At 40.8% G+C, this 22534-nt stretch overlaps 1 protein-coding gene across 1 annotated transcript in view; it reads right to left on the minus strand.

Moving 5' to 3' along the window:
- Positions 1–402: 402 nt before the first annotated feature.
- Positions 403–22534, minus strand: part of cxadr (CXADR Ig-like cell adhesion molecule) — a 44187-nt gene continuing 22055 nt past the window's right edge. Inside the window, exons 2-7 of the mRNA XM_008428220.3 lie at positions 17350–17519; positions 11525–11729; positions 6491–6646; positions 6279–6401; positions 5111–5249; positions 403–3242 (exon numbers count right to left, since the gene is read on the minus strand). Coding sequence (XP_008426442.1) covers positions 2939–3242; positions 5111–5249; positions 6279–6401; positions 6491–6646; positions 11525–11729; positions 17350–17519 — 1097 coding nt within the window. The 3' untranslated portion in view covers positions 403–2938. The remainder of the gene's footprint in view (positions 3243–5110; positions 5250–6278; positions 6402–6490; positions 6647–11524; positions 11730–17349; positions 17520–22534) is intronic.

The raw sequence follows: 22534 nt of genomic DNA on the forward strand, positions 1-22534 counted from the left end.
ATACCTGTCAAGTCTCCCGTTTTGGCCGGGAAACTAATCCATCCATCCATCCATTTTCTTCCGCTTATCCGGGGTCGGGTCGCGGGGGCAGCAGCTTCAGAAGGGAGGCCCAGACTTCCCTCTCCCCAGCCACCTCTTCCAGCTCCTCCGGGGGAATCCCAAGGCGCTCCCAGGCCAGCCGACAGAAACATAACGGTTTCCCGACAGCCCGGGAAACTAATATTGGCCGTAAATATCGTGTCGCCTTCGCTCTCACGTCAGTTCCGTCATCCTCCCCTCTTCCGGTATTCCCCCGCCACGCTCTTACGTTTGTGTCTGGTATTCTCCAGTCCAGAACTTGACAGGTATGCAGTACAGCCAAAAAAATCCTTAAAACAACAACAAAAAACGTAAGGCAACTGGTTCTTCATTTCAATGACTTTTATTATTCAAAAATACAGCACAAAAATACACAGAGAGAAAATATGATTTGAACACAGTGTGCACCGCAATGGAATCTTTATAAAGTATTAGTACAGATTTCAAAGCTACTGTTAGTATTGTTAGTAGTTGTTTACATTAAAGTTACGAGCATGGAGGAGCAACAGGATGGCCTTTAATGGAGCTCTGTACATTTCACCAGCAGATCTTTACATGGGCCGCATCCTGCCTAGCAACAAGTATTAAATACAGCTGTTCACACACACCCAAAACAAAACAAGGAAAAAAAAGACAAATGTTTGTATAGCTCAGCCAAGGTCTCACTTTTGCTTCTGTTTGGGAAAAAGTAATAAACTCCATATACTGGCACCAGAACACACACAGAGCCAGGAAACAGCACAGATGACATACACTGTGCTCTTCTGTTTTACACATATTTCTGCAGTGTCACGCACATATATATATTTATAAACTGGGTATTTGATGCTTCGTTCATTCAGTTTTGTTGGTACTTCAATAGGTAACTTCAATGTGGAGTCAGAATCTATTTGTTTTCTAACAGAAAGTACATACATCTTTGCTGTAATTCATAAAAAGAATTAGCAACTAACAACAGAGAATCAAAGCATAAAAAGCTAAAAACAGACAGACTGAGATCTCAATAAAAGACGAGAGCCAATCAAGGTAAGAACAAAGAGGAATCAGTGTGTGTCGCATAGGCATGGGCTACTTCCTGCTATTGTCAATGAAAATTATCTCATACTGTTCAAATAATTTATTTTATACCAAGAAGAAAGTGTGACTGAAATTCCCTCTAAAAAACATCAATTGTTTTCCGTTTTTTTGTCCAAATTTTTAACCATTTGTGACTTTTGGTCAGGGGCCAAACGAAATCGTTTTGAGTGCCACACTTTGGACACCGCTGTATTAAAACCATCAGAATATTTTTAGTTTAAAATCCTGTGTAACGACCAGGGAACTGTGCTGTTTGTCCCAGCCCAGTTGTCTACAGCAATATCTACAGCAATGATTATAGTCCTCAGAAAGCGACAGCCATAAAGAACGCACAAAACACAGTTTGAACATTTCAACTAAGGCAACAAGGCAAGAATCGGATCGAAAAAGAGGAAACCACAGGGAAGAGTGTAAGGCCAAAAAGAAAAAAGAGGATAGAATAAGGCATCAAAGAAGAAAACAACCAGAAGTTTGCACTTTGTACTGTTTGTCCGAAAAGGTGGAATTCAGATGAGAAGTTAGGCTTTCAGAGAACGGAAGATAGGAGTAGCAAGGACTCGGATATGTAGGTTAAACTGACTGATTGTACCCTGAGATTGGAAACGAAGGTCAGCTTTTAATGTAGAGTGTAACAGTATGCCGCATTCCGCTCTGTGGGAAACACCTTCATCCAGCCGTGATTACTATCCTTCATTAAAATCTCAAATTAATGCTACATCAGCCCTGATCGGTTTCGTATCGACCGTAGGGAGAAGGTTAATCAAGGTTCCGCCTCCTTGTGGCGCAACAACAAATACATGGGATTGCACACGCCGCACAGCCAGATAAACCAAGTGTCGATCCTTTTGTCTTGTTAATTTGGTATGGATGTAAAAAGGGGTTGCGGTGGGGGTGGCAGGGCTTTATATAGTCAAACACAATCAAAGCTGATTGCTCAGTGAACCTTGTTATCCAGCTGTTACCCGTACTCCCCTAAGAGCCTCAGAGGAAGAATGGAGAATGGATTTTTTTTAAAGTTGGGTCAAGTACCGATCAGCCGTCCAATCACAATTCATGGAAACCAAAACCACTCCTTCCCCATCGGCCAATCCGGACCCGTTAAAGCCCCTCTACTTAAAGTCAAAGAAACACAACGGTTCATTAGCAAACAGCTGACTTGTAGTCAGTTTGTTCTCGGAGAACTGAAAAACAAAAAACAGCTATATTAAATGATATCCAATCAGAAAAGCCACAACCAATCAAAACTGGACAAGTAAAGGAACAGTTAGGCTTTGATTTACAGAAACTGTCAGTTTCCAGACGTCTGTTCACACACACACACACACACGCACCCCCACACGCACACACAGAGGCATGCACACAGCTGTACAGGGTGCCAAACTAAGGGGATGGTTGGGTTTTAAACAGTATATCTACAGCAAGAGAAATCAATGTAAAAAAAAAAAGAAAAAGAAAAACAAAACATGCATTCAGTTATGTACAATAGAATTTGTATATTGACCATTCTTGCTTTTATATATCCATACCGATTTATTTCCTGGGAGAAAATCCAGGACATTAAATGCATAAGTGTTTGTTTTTTTTTTTTCCTTTTTGTTGTTGTCGTTTTGTATTTGATAAAAAGTTAATGTGCTCTATTTCCAGTACAGCACATCACCAACACAGCAGAGCCATGTCTTTGTGGGAGGACCTTCTCGTTTTGTAGATGCTATCGAGCGAAAACGCTTCATTTTTTTTGTTTGTTTGTTTTTTTATCATTGGCGTTTTGTCCAGGGTGCCTTCTCTAGACGATGGAGCCGTCCCTGTTCTGGGCCGGGGTCATGACGGGGATTGCCCCCATGCGGCTGAGGTTGGGGCCGGCCATTCTGGCGGCGGTCGGTGGGGGCAGCGGGACCTGACTCGGCGGGCGGTCGTACTCTTCGGTGGACGGGATCTTGTCGTACTGGGACTTCATGGAGTACTGGGACTTCAGCGTGTAGTCGTGCAGGTTGGATGGCGACATGGACCCCACGGACGAGCGCTGGCTGCCCATCTGGCTGAAGCTGCGCGTGCTCGAAACGCGGCTCTTCGGAGGGGGGACATCCTCTCTGAGGAAGCACAGACAAAACATGCATGGCGTTTGCACCTTGGACAAAATTAATGCTTATGGATGGATCTTTTTACAAATCATGAATCATGCATGGTGAAATTTTTAACAAATAAGAAAAATACATTTTTTTTGTAAAAGATACTGAATCTTTAAAGAATTCCACCTGATTATTTTTAAGGTGAGATGGTTTTATTTTTATTTTTTTCTTCAGAGTGCAGGAACCCTGCCATAGAGCCTGGAGAAGTCATTTCAAGAGTAAAACATGGCTGGACTCAATAAAAAGGAGACGGATAATTGGACAGGGCGCATCTAACTGATGGAGCCGTGTCTGCACTGCTAAGTCACAAACACTGTGCAACAGCCTGCAGCGGTGGCACACAGCATCCAAGTACAGCTATGCCCTCTCCTCCCTCTGCCACCACATTAACAACTAATAAGCAGCAATAATCCAGTTAAATGCTCAATCAAACAGAGCCTCAGGGGCCACAGCTTGTTTAGTCCGTTAGCGTGGCGCAGCAACGCGTCGACGAATGTGTGGAAGAGAGACGGGACCAGAGGTCTAATCCTCTTTGTCCTCCACTGTGAGCAGTGTCACATCGCGGCGGTTCAGTCCGCGGCGGAGTGATAGCAGGAGAGCCCACGGGCCGGATGGAGCCGTGGACGAGCCGGAGGAGGAGAGAGCTTGATCTGGGGTGGGTGGTGGGGAGGCAGCCACAGGCAGACATGAGACAGGATCCACAGAGCAAACAAAGCTTTCAAACTGATTACCACAGCTGTTTTATTTGAAGAGAGGTGTAAAAAAAAATGCTGATGGAGAAAAAGCTTTTTGCATGACTGCTGGAGACCTGCTGGTGGCTTTGAGCCCAAGGAGGAATTCACCTGATATCAGCACAGATTCAACTGAAAGTAACAGTGCTTTAAAAGAAAAGCATACCACTTGAAGCTGTTCATATTTCTTATGTATAAAACACAAAATTCAGTTGGTTTTATGCGACAGACCAACTTAACATTGTGTATATTTGTGGAGGGAATAAAGTACTTGGCTTTCTATGGGTTTTGCAAATTAAAAATCTGAAAAGAGTATCCGGGATCTTTTGTTATGATCCCGGATACTTTATTTATTTATGATAAAATAAAAGTGTCAATTAGCTTCACAAGTCACCTAATGCCTGGTTCACAGCAACTCACCACACACCAACCGATTTCGTCCACCAACATTCAGATGTCTGATGGCGAAATCTCACCAAACCTCTTGAGTTCAGAGCAAACAAACATGGCCGACTGGGAGGAAGCAATGGCGATGGTTTGACAGTCCACCGGACTTTCTGGTTCGCCATGGATGTGGTTTTGTCATTTGTGTATTTTAGGACACAAATGACAAAACCTTCAACAGGCTGAGTAGTTGTTTGTTGTCCGGGACACACCACATTGGGTTAAGTCGATCAAACTTGTCAAATATCTCAGATTTTAGACGGGAGTGGTCCTGATGTCCTCGCTAGCGGACCAGATCAGACTTAACACACCGCACACACAACAGGAATATCTCTTAATATTATCTTTAGAGTCATCTCAATAATCAAGAGTACTTAAGGTTGTCAGAAGTGGAAAATCAGAATAAAAATACGAATAAAAATTGTCCGTTGTGAGCTAGGCTCATCTAGCAAAAAGAGTCTGTGTTTTATTTAATTTCAGTGGAAACACATTTGTTGTGGGAAGAAATCAAGTTTGTTTGAGATGTTTTCTAAAAACCACATATCCTCTCCCTTCCACACTAAACTTCACTTTTACAAGGAACTGGGCTGTTCCCCCAGTTCAAATTAAAGCCCATCTGGGAGCCAAACCTCCTGGGCATTTTGGATGCCGTACCTGATCTCGTTGCAGATTTCTTTCTCGTATTTCTTGTTCTTGCGAGCGCGGCAGAAGCAGTAGAGGATGATGGCGAGAAGGAGCAGGATCAGGAGAACGGCTATGATGGATCCTGCGATGATGCCTCCAGTGTTGCGTGCTGGGTGACACAAGAGGACTTTTATAAAAGTCATGTACAATAATTTGGTTAAAAAATTACTATTTTTTTTAAAAAGTATGTTTTGCTCTTCAAATTTAAAAATAAAAAATCTGTGTTTGAACTTCGAGTGAGTGAGTGGGTAAAAAAAGTTGAGCTCAATACCAATAAATTTCCCATAAACTGCTTTCCATTATTGGCATTTACCAAAGCCTCAACACTTAGATCTATTGTATCAAATCATTACATTTCAATTTATTCTCCTTCCACTGAGAATAGCAGAACCATTAGAGGCACGCAATTATTTTTGTAACGTCATCGTTTCCTGTACGTGAACTTTGATCTTCTGGATCTCAAGTGCATTAAGTTTTAAATTAAGGTAAAATACTGAAAGTACACGCAGACCTTTCACCACAGAATTTGTATTTGATTTCCTTGATTTAAAAGAAAGTACACTTTTTTGTAATTAGTGGGTCAATGCTCTGACTTTTTGCCTTCTTAAGAGAGAAGTCCTTCATAAAGAAGCTTAAAACGCCCAGCCAGCCTTCATACGATTTGTCAAAGTGCTTTGTCCTCAGCTTCCCTGCATTTTGTTATGCTACAAGTAAGATTTATGGTGCAGTGTTGTGAAGTGGAAGAAAAAAAAGCATTCAAGATTTATAGATTTTAAATACAAAATGTACTGAAATTCAGAAAAGTGTGGCATACTTTCCTATTTAAACCCCTTTACTCTGATGTTGCTAAATAAAATCCAAAGCAACTAATACATTCAGAAGTATCTTAATGGGTAGAGTCCTCAGTTTATCTGTAGAACATCTGAAAACTATTTAATCCTGTGCCTCTCATTGATTTATGTTAGTTTATTACAGGACTCTGCAACCGGTTAAACACTGTGAATTAAATGTGATCTAAACAATCATACGTCGATGATTCCAAGATGTTTACTCCGTGGACAAATAAGAAAAAGTTTAAAGGGGTGTGAAAACTTTGCTGAGCCACTGTCTGTGGACACAAAGTTAATGGGGAACCTACGTGGGGTCACATGGAGGTAGAGGACGCACTCCTCTGAGCCAACGCGGTTGCTAGCCACGCAGCGGTAGCTACCAGATGCACTGGCAGAAACGTTCTTCACATTGATGGTTCCTTCCACGGGGTCTGAAGCAAAAGGGCAACATTCAACCGATTACAGACGAAAACCAAAGCAGAGTGGTGACTGATGGTCGGCTGGTGAAAATGTGAAATACCCATCACAGCAGAAGAAGGCAGCAGCTTGCTGTCACTGGTTTTCTCCCATTTGTACTGCATCGGCTTGGTTCCCTCGGTAGTTGAGCATCTCATCACAATGTCTTTGCCTTCCTCCAGGGTACCTTGGGTAGTACACTTCGGCTTTGATGGCCGCACTGCAAAAAAAGAAGAAAAAACAACAAACACACCCAGATTAGGATGAGGTAAGTCTGTTTCCATGCTGCGTGTGCTCTCTTTAGAGGACTGAAAACACAAAACTCCATTCTTTAATCTGCTTTTAAAAGAGCCCTGCTTAATTATTTTATTACATAGTGTTATAATCGTATATTTATCATATGCTATGCTACTAATAATATATTAAGTGTGTAACTGCTTTTATAATAAATGTTTTTTGTGAACTCCAGGAAGAGTAATGGCTAATGAGGATCCAAATAAGCAAAAATAAAAAATAAAAATAAAGTAATTCCTTAATACTGATGAAAAAGTACAAGTTCCACCGGCAGATTATTTTACCTATAACATGGGAAAAATGTCTCGTTATAAATGGGAAAAAAAAGAATCTGCCAGTGGAACAAATTATTAAGGAATTATTGACCTAAAACCAGCTCCTATATCTTGAAGTTTCTTGAAAGCTAGCTTTGTCTCATTTCAAAAATACTGAGATATTTGCGCTAGACAACCAGAAACGCTTGATGAGATTTTGCGTTTTTGCAGTGTGCGATATGTGTATGAGCTCCTTGCGGTTTTAAAACTCAACTCCCCCTTCTGGCTCAAACAGCAGTCATCCGCTGAACGAAAGCAGTAATCAGAGAAATTGATACAGCTGCCATCGTTACAGGGAGCCGCCACTCAGGATAATCGCCACGAACGAGTGTCGAGGGAGCTGTGAACGTCTGGGAGTCCAAACGCACGTGAATATGTCGCTCGGCAGAAACGATACGGGATCGCCGCTGTGTGTGTGCGTGAAATCAGTGCAGAAGAATGCGAGCAGTCGGGTCACAGTGTAGCCAGGATATGAGACGGGGGAGGTCTAAAGCAAACACGGCTCCAAATTAAAAACAGGCCGGCAAGAGGGGAGGTACGTGGGCCAGCAAAGCACAGAAAGGGACTCTGATGTTGTTTGGATAGCGTGAATCTGAGGCTAAGGTCTGCGCTCGACAAACACTGACAGAGCAGTGACATCATGGCATCAGGAACAAAAACCCCGTTTAGCAGCAGGGGCTGCTGGGAGGGCAGCCAGGTGCCAGTCGGGAGGGGCCAGCTTAGCAGACATAAGCATAAGGATTAACAGGACGCTGACAGCACTGACTGCTCTTATCAATCTAATAAACACAAGCAAGGGGAAGGACACAGGGTGACAGTTCAAAAATGAGGTGAGTGGCCACGGGCAGATGGCAGCGGAGCTACGCATCTCCTCGCTGCATGCGGCCGCCGCCGTGTTCTGCCCACGCGTGCATTCGCGCATCGCGCCGTAAATGTCAGGGAGCTATGACATTTTGAACGCGTCTTTTAAAAGGTGAAAGTCAGCCCAACACATCTGCAGGGCCGCGGCGCGTGGCTCCCTATGTCAGGTCGGCCATTCGAGGATCAGATTTATTTGCTGGGGAGATGAGGTCAAAGAGGAAGGTCGACAGAGTCTGCAGCGGCGGGCGGCGACACAGGCAACCCAGCTCTCAGAAAATTTATGAGATTCCCACCGAGATAAGAGAGGCATTACTGCTGAGGGAGAGTGACTGGATAGAAAAATAAAATGTGAGGACCTAAAAGGTGGACTGACATTATTGTTTGAACTGGGATTTCTTTGTTTTAATAGATAACTTATCAGAGTGGCTGGAAATCACATGTGGTGTTCCCCAAGGCTCAATCATTGTACCCCTCCAATTTAATATCAATATGCTCCCACTAACTCAGGTTACAACAAGAAATATAATTAGTTACCATTGCTACGCAGATGATACACAACTCTACATTACGATACCACCATTTAACTCCGAACAGATAAATATGTGAAGGTGCCATAACTTTCTCCAGCTGAACAGAAACAAAACTGAAGTTACTATCTTTGGACCTAAAGCGGCAAACACCTTCAGTTATTACAGGTAGAAACAGGAGATCAGGCCCAAACTCTGGGTGTGGTGATGAACTCAGACCTGTCCCTTGAGAACCACATAAAGACAGCTCCGGATATGGCTTGCTTGTGTCTTTTTAGCAACAAGAATCGGATATGGCTCTCTTTTGTTGTATTGTGCCATGTTTATTAAATGGGTGTGCATTTGATTTTAGTAAAAGCCACTGAATGTTTTTGGTCCCGTATGACTAAAAAATGGAATAAAACCGAAAAAGTGTTTGGGGAGCTGCTGACCTGCAGAGCTGGGCCACTGCTGGAAGCTCTCCTTCTGTTAACTTCAACGTCCTGCACAACAGGAAACACTGCCCCCTTTACCTGGCTTACACTGTGTACACTACAGTGTGTGTGCGCGTGTGTGTGTGTGTGCGTGTGTGCGCGTGTGTGCATGTGTGTTAAAGAGATGAATACCAAATGCACTTGATGAATGTTTACCTGTGTGTACACTTTTACATGTGTGACTCCTCTCCTCTCAAGATAAAAATGCCGAGCAGGCAACATGTCCCCACCTCTGCTTGTCAATGTTTCTTTGACCCTGGGGTCAACAGCCTGTACGCTGCCATGGCCTCCGGCAATCAGCCATTATTATGCACACACATTTGTGCAGCTCTGCAGCCTCAGGCATAGATGTGCCTTACGTAGTTTAATTTAGTGTTTTTTATTTTAATGTGTGTGGTTTTACCCCATTTGAATCTACTTGTACATGCTCTGAACCATGAAAGGTGGGGGTTTATAATTTTTTAAGTTTACATTAAAGAAGTTAAATATCTATTTTTGTCTCATTTCAGAGAGCAAAACATATATCATATTGGTTTATTACACACATAGTGGAATATTTCAAATCTGTTTTTCTTGTCATTTTGCTGAAAAAGTCTGGAATATAAAACCTCATTTTCAACCTTATAACCAATGAAAGGCCAAGAATGTTAAGACAATAGAAGAATAATTAAAAGAAAAAAATCCATTTGCTGGGAATAACAATGTGAGCTCATTGTTAACATGAGGCATAAAAAAGATTAGTGGTTATAATTGTGTAATCTAGGGTTAAAATCCTGCATCTATGTTTAAAACTCTAATTTTCAAGTAAGAAATGCTCTTTTCTTAAACCGCCATCTTGTGCTTACAATAATGAAAACTTCTTGCTGGGCTGATGGCAACGCTCTTAAAACAGCCATAAACGTAACGTAAAATCAGCATCTTAAGGTTAATTCAAACTAGCAACAACACATAAAGTTCCCAATGTTTCCATGTTCCTCCTGTTCGGGTCTGCCTTTAAATGTCCATGAGTCATAAAATGCTGTGTTAATGGTTTCTGACTCAGCTGTAGCCACAATAAATGCTGAGATCACTTGTTGACATTCAGCTCTATCATTACTGACGAGCTTAGTGCCATAACAACGTCTGACGAACCTGTTTGTGTTCTCGGCACTCCCAGATTTTTTTTAATACACATACTATTTTAAGAGGAGCAGCAGCCTTTTTCCAAAGCTTGTATTATATTTCGAGTGGAGGAAGTTTTCTTCTACCTGAGTATTTCGTAATAGCAGCAGCTTGCATCACAACACTGATTAGAGTTTCATGCGTTGGCTGTTTGTCCCGTATGCAAATGGAGCGCGAGTTTCGGGAGGCGATTCACTTTCGACATCATTTAACTGGTTGACTGATCAGCAAGGCCACAGAGTGTGAATGTGTGTGAGTGTGTGTTTGCCTAAGGACTAAATCATCTGACTTATACAACTATGATGTGTCATCCAGTTCCGTCTGTGGATGAAAAGCGGAGCGCGTAGTCTTTACTTCCTGTTGGCTGCCCAGTGAAAAACAAAATGACTCTGCATACAGAAAACGATCAGTCATAATATATTATTTGCAATACGACACATTAGAAATACATTAATTTTCAATTAAAGCTTCAGATTTATATATATGCATATATAAAACAGCAAATGTGTTTTGCGTGCTGTGATTGGTGAATGATGTCCGAGTTTTGTAAATGCCAGGTAAGAAGTAAGTAAGTGAGAGTTTGTTCTTAGTTCACCTGGTTAAATAAAAGTTGCTAATAATGATAATAAGTAAATTAAATACAAAACCAACGCATTCTCATTGGTTTGGATTATTCGACAGACAGCTTTGAGACACAGAGAATGAGTGGAGAATTTTTCTTTAATGGTACTTTGATTCTTATTATGTTCCCAAAACTATTAGCTGGGATGACTAAGTGAAGAAAAAAGAATCTATGAAAATATCCTGAGAAATTTCAAAAGAATTGTGCAATTTTGGCACACTAAATTTTATCAACTAATAGCTCTCCAAACCTTCATAGCTTCACTGTTTTCCATGAATTTTGGCACAATAAATCGTCAGAGTTTGTTGGTTTGCTAGATGTTCCGCATAGCAACTGCATGCTTTCAAATGAACATTCACATCACAAAGTGCATTTTCTTAGAAAGAAAATAGTTTTTTTTACATTTGTCACTCTGTGCCATTTTCATTTAGTGTCACTGAGTAACATGAGTGATGATTTTTAGTTCTCTAAAGTCTGAACCTCATTTTGAAAGCAGAACAATTCAGATAAACCTTGGAAGTTGCTGAGATGTATTAAATTCATTTTGGGCATAACATTTTCAAGCAGATGTCTCAAAAAGATGCCCGAGGTTAAAAGGAAAGGAATTCAACTTATCTGGAAGAGCTCTTCCACTTTTGATGGAAAAGTGATTAAATATCCAGCAGAAGCAACACAAAAAGCATTTGAAGATCCCACTATACATAAAAACTTGTCTCTTCAGTTTTCGTTTTAAAAAACAGAAATAGTTTGTTGTGTTATGATTCCACCACATAGAAAGAATGAATAAAATGAGTACGACATTCCTGGCCATGATGAATGCTTGTGAGGTGTTCATATTGTTCTCACCCATGACAATCAGCTGCATCTTCTTGCTACTGATTCCAGGAGCCTTCTTCACTTTGCACTGGTAGGTGCCCGTGTCTGTCGACTTCAGTCCGGTCAGGTTGATGGAGGCGTCGCCGCTCTTCGGGTCGGGTGTGTTGAAGTGGACTCGACCCTTCATGGGCTCGTAATAATCCTCGTACACCCGGTCGCCCGAGTACAGAATAACCTGGACACAAACAAAAAATCAACAATTAATGGCCGTGTGCTTTCCCATGTTTGTAAAAGTTTTCTTTTATTTGTTTTACATTTCCTGTTATGCTCCTACTTACACTGACTGAACAAATTAAAGTTGTGTTGTTTTTACATGTTTGACCAAGGTTGTGAAGATCTTGGTGTGTTCAAGTGTGAAGGACTGGTGCAGAGTTGGCAAATAAATTTGAAATTTAGTACATGTCTGTGTTTAAAGAAAGAAAAGTTTCAAATCAATTCCGTACTGTTTTTGTCATTGTGCAAGGAAGCACAATATTTTTTTTAACTTACGCAACAAATTCCTTGCTTGTTACATACAGAGTTTAACCTTAGAGTACTCCTCAACCCAGCACTTTGTGTCATTATGCTCTTTCTCTGCTAAAGTAAAGTGAAAGTGGAACAAACAAAGCCACCACAGTGGAGAAAAACCAACACCCAGAGTCAACAAAGCACACACACACACATGCACACACGCACACAAGGCCAGGTGGAGCTAATAAGAATCCTGCTACAGTGATGGTGGAGGAAGAAGACATAATCAAAATAAGGGGAAAGGAGAGCACATAATGAAAAGAGTTCCCATTCCCTTTTCCAGACACCATCATATTCTTGCAAATCTCCATGGAGACAGTGATCAACAAGGTTTTCTGTGCCACTATCGACAGAGCAGCAACACCCCTGAGTGAGGAGCATGAAGAATCAGGATGATGAATCTATGATGGAAGTCTGTAGCAAACAAGGACAGAAACATTCCTCTACGCAAACACACAGTGAGACAGTCGCAAACAATACTCCGGTAACAACTAGAACTTAAACATATATATATATATATATATATATATATATATATATATATATATATTATGTGTGTGTAGAAACTCATTTCCAACAGAATCGGGAACAACAGCGCTGCCTTTGTTTCCTCCAGTTGGCAACTTCACACACACAGACAAGCAGCACCTGCTGAATACAGGAACGCTGGCTGATGTTCACTGCACTGAGCTGCTTTCAGCACCATCAAACTGGCCGTGTGTGTGTGTTGTATGACTGAGATAAAGTGGAGAGTTTCCACGAATCTTTCTCCTTCAAAACAACTCCGCGCTGCCTGTGTCCTCTCAGTAAGGAGCTTACTGTATCACTCACTTCTCTTCCTTCTCAACTCTTTCAAACATAATTCAGTTTCTCTATAGATCAGAATCTAAACACTTAACAGGCCGGAGTTTATAACCTGCAGCTTAAGACGGTAGGGTTTGTTTTAAGGATGCAAAGAAAAGAGAACAACTAAAGTGCCACAAGGCATGCTGGGTAGTGTATATGATACTATAATCCGTGGATGATCCAAAATGTCCTTTGCTGACTGAAAGATTAATTTTAATCAAGCGACACTTATTAAGCACATCCAATGTCCTGAGAATCACTTTGCTTAGAGAAAAGGGGGTTGCAGTGACATGAAACATAAGTTTCAGATTCAAAATTCCACACTTATCCAAATTCAGGTTTCTATTTTTTTTTTCTGGGGTTAGAACACAAAATATCAACTTCTTTGAATAGCTGGAACCTGCTGGATTTGGAAATGTTAGAAAACTCCACACCATTAACACAGTGGCTGATGTTTACAGTTAGCAATGCTAGCTGTGCTAATCATAGTCAAATCCAGTTTTACAGCAGCTCTTCTCTCACACAGTGTGACATCACCTCTGCTCTCAATATAAATAGTTAATGACTGTCCACGGCTGTGTTTCCGTTAACCACAAAATTGCACTAATTGAAAATACGACAGGTTTTTGTGGAAGGAAGCGGTGTTTTTTTTGGCTGAACTGAAATTGGTGTATTTCACATAACGGCAATGGAAACACTTTTTTCCCATCACATGTCCAACAACCGGATCTTAGTACCAGTGAAAAAGATAAAGAAGACAACATGAAGAAGTAGGATGATTGACAATTTAGAGCTGGCATCACATGAGGTCTCAGCATCACAAAGTTCAGAAAAAATTGTGTGTCATCCAAATGTGTTGCAGTCTGCGTTTCCACCCTAAATAATAGGCGCTGAAAAATGAATATATCTCATGTAACTGTTCACATGAGTCGCTGTCATGTTTTTTTGTCAATGACTTATTGTATAAAGAAACTTATTCACGTGATTTTCTTTGTGTTTCTGGTTTAATCAAAAGGCCACGATTGTGAAATTATGTTTGTTTTTTTGGACGTTAGCAGAATGTCGGCGAAGATGTGCACACATTTATAATGGAAACGCATCTTTAAAAAAACATTCTTAAATCCAAGTAATCAAAAACTGGTATCGGAAGATCAAAGATTTACAAAGACCAGCGTTTTTAAATCAGTGCATCTTTCATTAAATAGAGTAGTTTACTAAATCATTACTTTGCTCTGTATCCTGATACTGTTAATAGAAAACTGGTTTGATCCTTGTCTATGTAAAAATAAACTATTTCTCATCTTTCTTTTCTTAAAGCTATTGCATAAATTTTGTTTTAGAGTTAGAACTTCCACTCGTAACAACTGCTTACTTGCTACAGCAACACTAGTTTCCAAAGTATCAGGCCAACAGTTCCTGGAACGAGCGTGACTCATTTTGTACACTTTAACCATTAAAGCAGGTAATTCTGTTAAAATTCCACATTGCTCTCAGGGGAGGAAAGCGGATCCCAGTAACTTTACTGGGACAGCAAACCCAGCAGGAATAACAGTTACGTGAGACAAGAGCACAAAAGAAAGGAAATGAAAACGCCCCAAGGTGAGTTGGATGAGGTCTCCCTCCAGCTTAGCCCCTTCGCGAGCAAACAGATGGGACTGCTTACACACGCAGACACCTCGAGCTCCCAAAACTGCACAATAACCTTGAGAGTCTGGGAAAAAGGAACATGAAACGGGCCAATGAGGAGGCAAGCGAGCCAAGTCAGGGTCAGGACGGCAGAGCGACGCAGCCAGCGCCACGCTCATAACCGGTAGCAACAGACCGCCGGTCAGGGCGACCCTTCCCTCTCAAACAGACAACACGGCAGAGTGTTATTAGCTCAACCTTGGTGTCATCGGATACGCTTTAGGATGACATCACCATCGTGTGACGTGTCTGCGACGAGAGTTAAAGGTGGAGGCGGGGCTTATTTGAGAGGCAAAGCAGAGCACCACGTTACCTGTGTACTGCAAACAAGCTCTGGGAGAGAAACGTTTCATTATCTCTCCCCCCCCACCGAGGCTCTTCATTTGAATGAGTCAGGCTGCAGGCCTGGAAGTTCACATCTCTGCTTCTGATTAGACTCAAGGTTAACAGATTAACTTCTATGGAAAAAAAAAAAGACACCTAAGGCTGTGTCTTTTTTTTTTTTTTTTTTTTTGAAACGGGCCAATGTGCAAACAATGTCCTTTTTTCCCCCCTTAACTCCTAAAATCCTTCAACTCTTCCACTATTTCCCACCAGCAAACAAAAAGCTCTGACTACTTTTCAGAAATATATGTGACTTTTTTTTAACAAGTCACCGTTTCAAAAAAAATGCTAACATAGTATTCATACAATTTAAATTATTCTATGGGTTATACTTTGTATAGTAATTTCCTACTGATTTGGACTATTTTTGCCTGAAAAGTCACAACATGTTAGATTGTGAATCTTTCACCATCTCGATTCGATTCTAATTTTTGAGTTCAAAAATCGATTTTCAATGCACAACAATTATTCATAATGATTTCTGGTTTAATCTACATGTGTATAAAGGATCCTGTGGATCTACCCCGGTCTGCTGTGTAAGGCAGAATGACTAATGGGGACGTCGAAGTGTCTTTTTCCACATTAATTCCATTTAAATGGAGTCTGTGCGTAGATTACTCTCTCCCCACATTCTCCATTTTGCTTTTATGAAGCAGTCAGGTAGAGAGCGCCGCACATTTCTGCAGACAGCTTCCTTTGTGCACAACGATGTACTAATTTACATACATGAGGTTTTTAAGCCATTTGGCATCTTTGTAGTCATCTGGCGAAGAGTCGTAAAAAAAAAAAAAAATCATAATTCCTCACTACATCAAATAAATGAATCTGAATGTTCCTCAAAGGGGCTGGTTTTTACCAGACTAGCTACATTGCAGAGACTGTTGTGAACTGCCCATGTGCAGACGTGACTGGGTGAGCGGGAGTGTTGGTCAGCGCTCTGTCATGGCAGTGAGAAAGGAGACAGTGGTTGATTTTTATGCCTATATGGAGGAAGATGAGATCGGTGGATCAGATTATTTAACTATTGTCCTTAATTATTGTTATTTAACTAATTAAGGAAATCTGAGCCGATTTATCTGCACACCCTTACAACTTCACACCTCCCTCATTTTTCCTCAGCTAAAAAAAAATACAAATTAGATAATATGTATATTTCTGGAAACTGCATCAGTCTGCATATCAAACTCAAAAGTAAAATAAATGTTCAAAAATACAATTAGAACAATGATTATGTTACATTATTTACACAGCAGACCTGGAAACCACCGGAACTTTTCACAGAGTTGCAGTAACATGAGAGTCTGATAGTGGGCCGTGTGTGGCTGCTGTCGCCATGGTGGGAAACATTCAGGACAGACCCTCCCTTTAGCGAGTCCGCGGCCAGGCAGTGAGAAAAAAATGCAAATGACTGCTGGTGCCAGAATCCCAGGCATTTCTCACTCCATCCGACAAAAGCACCACAAATTAGCTCCGGCTCACCAGCCACAAAAAGATACTGATATATGAGATATTGTAGGCAAGCCCACATGTTGTAGCAAACTGCCCTGCTGAGTCCAGCCTGGATTTACTCGCCTTAATGTGAGCAAAGGTTCATCATGGTTCCTGAGCATCTGGGAGCCTCTGGCTATAAACTTTCACTCTCCTTTCATTGTCTGACACAGCAGCACATTGGCCTAATTCTACAGATCCCCGTCACATATACTAAAACAGCCACTTGGAAATAATGTGCCTCTAATTGCGAAGAATTTAGTCCGTGCGTGACTATGTGTTGGTTAAAGGCTACTAGAACGTGTGGGACTCTTAACAGGTCAAGGAGAACAAATGTGTTCCCCGAGAGATGTCGGAAATATTTAAATTCTCGGGAACATACGGCGTGTGAAACCAAAGCACATGAAACGATACTGAGGCTTATTGTTTTTAAGTATCGTCGAGGGAAAAAAAAGGAAGGTAAATCCCAACTAGAAAGGATCAGTTCAAATCAGAAACCAGTGAACAGAGGAGGATTTAGGTCTCTTTAGTTAGAGCGGGGCTTGTTGGGTCAGCGGACAGAGTGGGCTGTGTTATTAACAGAGGTACCTAATGACGACGTACTGACCCATTTCTGACTAACGAGAATTAAAGAATTTTGGAGGGACAAACAGTCACTAAAGCCACAGGAGAAAGAGAGAGAAGAAGAAGAAAGGGCTTAGAGAAAAAGAAAACATCAGCTATAGCTACACACAGTCCTATGGGTGTGTAATGGTTTAAACACAATGAAGAACTTTTAAATAAATTGTGCTCCATTTTATTCAAGAAATGACAGCAGAAATATCAAGAATTCCACCAAAGAAAAATAAAGAGCTCATAATATAAAAAACATGGTCACATACCACTTGGTCGTTAATTTGGTTGTCGGAGGCCAACAAACTCCATTCTATGTCCAGAGGTCCAGTGTCTGAGGAGGTCAGGGAGAACTGGCAGTCCAGCTTCACGCTCTGCCCGCTGGCCTTCTCCAGAGGTGCCGTTGGACTAGATGTGATCTCTAAAGCCGAGACCAGAGCTGGACAGAGAGGGATGAAGAACGTCAGAGTCAGAGCTGTAACATGTCTAGCAATAAACTTAGCAATATTTCACTTAACATGTGAAACCTGCTGGATACTCTCCTCCGCCTGGGAGCAATTTTATCTTACACCATAGTAAGGTTGTAGTGATGGAGGCTGCTTAATCCATAAAACATGATATATCTCTGTATCATTGCAAACAGATGCCTTGTTGACATCAGCCTGATTTATTAAAGCTACTATAAACACCGTTTATGAGCCCTTCATGGTCATAATCAGTGGATCACTGATCCACAGCACCGGAAAAATGGACTCAGACCTAACTTTTAGGGTAAGATTTATCCTTTACTATTCAGAGTAAAAGAAGGACATTGTTCATAGTCCGGTACGTTTGGTTCGATTGGGACCAAAAGTTTCAACGTGCTACCGGTTTGCTTTCAAACTCCATTGTGAAAACAAACCAAACCCTTTGAGAAACCTGTCGTTTTAGTTCGGATTAATTATGGCTTCCCTTTTATTTTCATGAAAATGAAAGAATTACAAAGTTTTCCCCCATTATTAAAGTCTATGCCCCCAAACTTCATCTGATTTGTATAAATGATAGTCAAACTGAAGTCAGTCAGCTGATTCATTTATAGTCAGAAGATGAGAGTTCCTCATTTTGATGCATACAAAAATAGATTTTGTTTTGACAGACGCTGACCTGCTGATAAGGGGGAAATGATCAAGTTCTCATCTCTGGCTGAGTTGGTACATCTCTGTAATTATATCCACCTGTTTTCAGAGAAAATAAATAACTACACAGTAAAAAAAAAAAAAAAAAAAAAAAAAACAGGAATAAACAATGACACGATGAGAAACTGGTCCGTTAAAAATGACAAAAAGCTGCTGATATTCTTCTCCAGATACAGAATGGGTTAAAATATCTCGTTCTATAGGAGATTTCAGCTGTGACAGAAACGCAGCCCATAGAGAATAGAGCTGTCACACGCTGTCATAATGTGTTAAGATCCGTTTGACAACCTCCCACATACTAATAAATAAATAGGGTCGGGGGGATTTCTTTAAGTACATATCTATAATAAAACCGTTCTGTTTATGAAAAGCTCTCTGTGTAATAAAAAAACATGGGATTTTCCTTTAGCTAGATCAGCGTTACATTTAGGTGCCTCCCCACTGATGGAAAGAGTCTACTGTAGTGTGAAAAGACAATCAGGGAAACAGGAAGAGGAAATTTTATATTCCTTTATGGGAATTATATATCCGTGGCAGAAGATCTCAAAACGACAATATCATCATTTATCACAATAATTTCTGACACAGTTTCTTCTTTTATGCTTCTCATAAGCTTCTCACATTTGCCTATGAAAAGCATGATCATGCTATTCATAGGCAAACAAATGTCACATGCTTTACATTTTAAATATGTACTCTACAGAGATGCACGATCAAATATTAGTATCTGCATCAGATATTCTACATCGGGTCTCAGTTATAATGTCCCCGATCCATAAGGGCAGAACTATTCAGTCCAGTTCTATGCTTCATGCTCTCAGCAACGTAATGCTTTATTGTTTATTTTACATTATATTTAGAATTCCTTGTTGCACCTTAGAAACCATTTGAAAGAAAGTTTGCTGCAGTTTATTTTTACACATTTGAGACAGTCAATCTATTTTTTTTCTGTCAGTTTCTTTATTTTACACTGGCTCTTATACTCCTAATAGTACTGATTGAATAAATTTGTGTTTCACCAAGTTTATGAAGTTATTGTAGTATTACAGTGTGCTTTACTGGTGTAGCGTTGTCAAATGAATTTGTAATTTAGATCATTTATATCTGTGTTTAAAAAATATACATGTTTTAAGTTAATTCAGCGTCGTTTTTCTGTACAGGATTGGTGTCGAGTACTATAGAGAACTGTGGATCAGTACTCTACAGTACTGATCCACTGTAAGTCAATCCATCATTTCTTGATGAAGAAGCTGAAAGGATAAGGATCATTTTACTGATGAAAATTTGGGCTCGAGTAGTAGATTTATCTCTATCTGCTCCATTTCAACTTCAGAACCGTACCCACCCTCTGAGCATTGACACACAACTAAATGAGATGCACAACATGAAACAATCCCAGTCACATCCACTAAAGCTGAATTTCAGAGCCTGTAAGCGAGTGACACGGTGGTTTCATTTTCCGACTGCCAGAGCTGCAGCTGGTCGTTTGAGCCCACAGATTCTGACAGACGCCCTTGACTGGGGAGTGATCCATCGCCTTCAGCGGGGGCTAGGGAATGGAGGAGTAAAATGGGGAAGAAAAAAAAAACAAACAGATATGTGTCTATCAATGTCAAAACGGATATTCGGCTTGTCATCCACATGAAGGAAAGCTGTGTCAATTCATCACGCGCTACGAGGAGCTGGGGCGTTATTCACAGTTGCTTCGAAAGCAGAGAAGATTGTATTGTGAGGGAAGAAGAAGAACGCGTTCAGCTGGAACAGTTGACTATAGTGATTGATTTCTGGCAGGTAATAAAAGGCACAGTCTGATGTATCCGTTAAATCTATGACACCCCAGGTTCATAAACTATTTGTCTAGGTTGCAGCTCAGCTTCATTCAGAAACTAAAAACTGAAAAAGTCTTCAGCTTGGGGCCCTCACACATCAAAAATCACGCTTTGCTAACTTAGAAACTCAAATAACTACATTACCTTGTAAAAGTATCTCTTAGTGTCCCTTAGAATTTTTTATATTAAATCACATGTGAGCGACCAGCACAAAGTACAATAGAAGATGAAGCAAGCCTTGTAGAATCACTGTCACTGTAATTAGTCTTAGGTAATTACTGACCGGTGGGCAACTAATAATTGGATGACAATTCTAAAAAAAAACATTTATTTCCCCCAACAAATGCTACTGAAGTTTACTCAAGCGTCACTCACAAGTATACGCACGTCAAGAAAATGTAAAAAAAAAAAAAAACTAAAAAAAATAGAAGGTATTTAATTCCAAGAAAGTTTGTATTCTGCCGTCTTTAAAAACCACCAACAAAAACAAAGCAATTACAAAAATCCAAACAAAAACATGATTGTTTTTAATCATCTAATCTACCACTGGGATCTTCTGGTAAAAACAGCAGCCATAATCAAACCTGTTCACATGCAAACAGAAAGTAGTTCAGAGTGTTAATCAGCAACTATCAGCAGCACTTTCTCTGTACCGTGTGTGAACCCTGCAGGATGTTCCTCAGATTGAGGCATAAATGAAGTATGCAGCAGTGTGAGGCTGCTACATGTAGTCATTAGTTTATTTAGGGTGAAAGTGATCGTTATTTAGAGTAATGGCACCGGGGCAAAAGTAAACTGGCCTTCTAGCTTTAAGTGAATATAATGGATTGATAAGGGAGGCCATCATCTCAGACCAAGGAAAACAAGGAAATGAAAAATGGATTGCTGGCAAACGCAGCCATGCACGCAAAGCAGACACTCATTTATTTCCGTGAGTCTGGTGTCTGTAGTTAAATTTTTAAGATGCATGCCAGTGTGTGTGTATGTGTTTCTGAGTCTTTACTCTGCAGAGCAGGAGCCGGGCGGGCAGTGAGGGTGCAGGGCAGCGGGGGACGAGCCGCGTTGCCTAATTAAAAAGTTTGTTATAATAACTAATCCCGTCTGGCTGGGTTTCTACGAGTCGCCCACTGCCTCCAATCTCCATCCTACCGTGACGCAGCACACCCAGCGCGATTACTGGGAGATCTGGAGTAAGCTTGAGGAATTCGGGGGCGGGGGGTTGGGTGTCAGCATTGCTCCAGTCTGCGCTCACTCAATCAGTGGCCTCTTCATCCCCTTCCTGCCAGTCCTCCTCCTCCTTAACACAATCGTGATTGTGGAGTGCGAGAGTCCCCTGGCCTCCGACTCTCCGCGGGCCTGCTGATTGTAACCCCGCCGCCCACCCCATCCACCTTTTTGTCGGCATACAATGGGGCGAGAAGCCTGTCTCCTGGCAACCGATCCCTCGGAGAAGGTTGCTGTGGTGCTCAAGGGGCGGCGTGACGCAGGGAGGGAAAGACAGAGGTAGGCTGCGAAAGAGTTGAGGAGCAACAGAGAGAAGTTAAGTAACTGATGAAAAGGCTCTGCAAGCGAATGTGACACACACATAAGGTGTGTGTGATGATACCAAATGTTGCGATAAGTTCCCCCAGAAATTTTTGCCGTAAGTTATAATATTGTCATCTTGAGTAAACTTTCAACTAATATAAGAATAACAACGGTATATTAGTGCAAGTACACTCTCAAAGATGTAAAAAAAAATAATTTTCATTTCTAAAAAACAAACAAAAAAAAGAAACATTTAACAGTGGAAGTGGAAAACATTTTTAATATCCAAAATAAATTAACAAAACAACTGAAACAAAATATGAAGACCAAAACTCGAAATGATCGCACTTATTTTAATGTTTGTTGAGACAGGCACACAGTTACTTTTGTTTCAAACAGTTTCTCATTAGTCTGAGTAATGTGATTAGTATTGCACAATATCAACATCAGTATTTTCTACAAATGTCCTGTTTTAATGTAGTTATGGTAATTCTAAACATCCCCCAGTCAGTTTGTTTTTACAGAGCAGGTTTGTTTCCATGTGCGGATCGCAGCTCCAGTTCAATCGCAGCTGCTTTCCAGAGGTAATGATGAAAACCTACAGATGAGATAACTGGCCTGCATTTCTCATCTGTCTTTCAGTACTTGAAAGTAGCTCAGTTTTTCCACTGATGTGTACATGGATTGCAAAGGTCGATTTCATCAGATGCAGATGAAGCCAGGAGGTTACAGACGGCGAATAAAAATACCTTTTCTTCCCCTTCACTGTCTGAAGTTAAATCAGACCAAGTTTATCTTGCTTTAGGCCAGTTGGAATTACCAACATTACTTCTATTAGCTAAATGCCACAATAATGAGAGAGAGTGAATATATCAGATTTTTTTTCCTAATGTTTCCAAAATCAAAATTGTATATACATTTTC

This window comes from Poecilia reticulata, chromosome 14, assembly GCF_904066995.2.
Source record: "Poecilia reticulata chromosome 14, P_reticulata-male-v2, whole genome shotgun sequence".
NCBI lineage: Eukaryota > Metazoa > Chordata > Actinopteri > Cyprinodontiformes > Poeciliidae > Poecilia > Poecilia reticulata.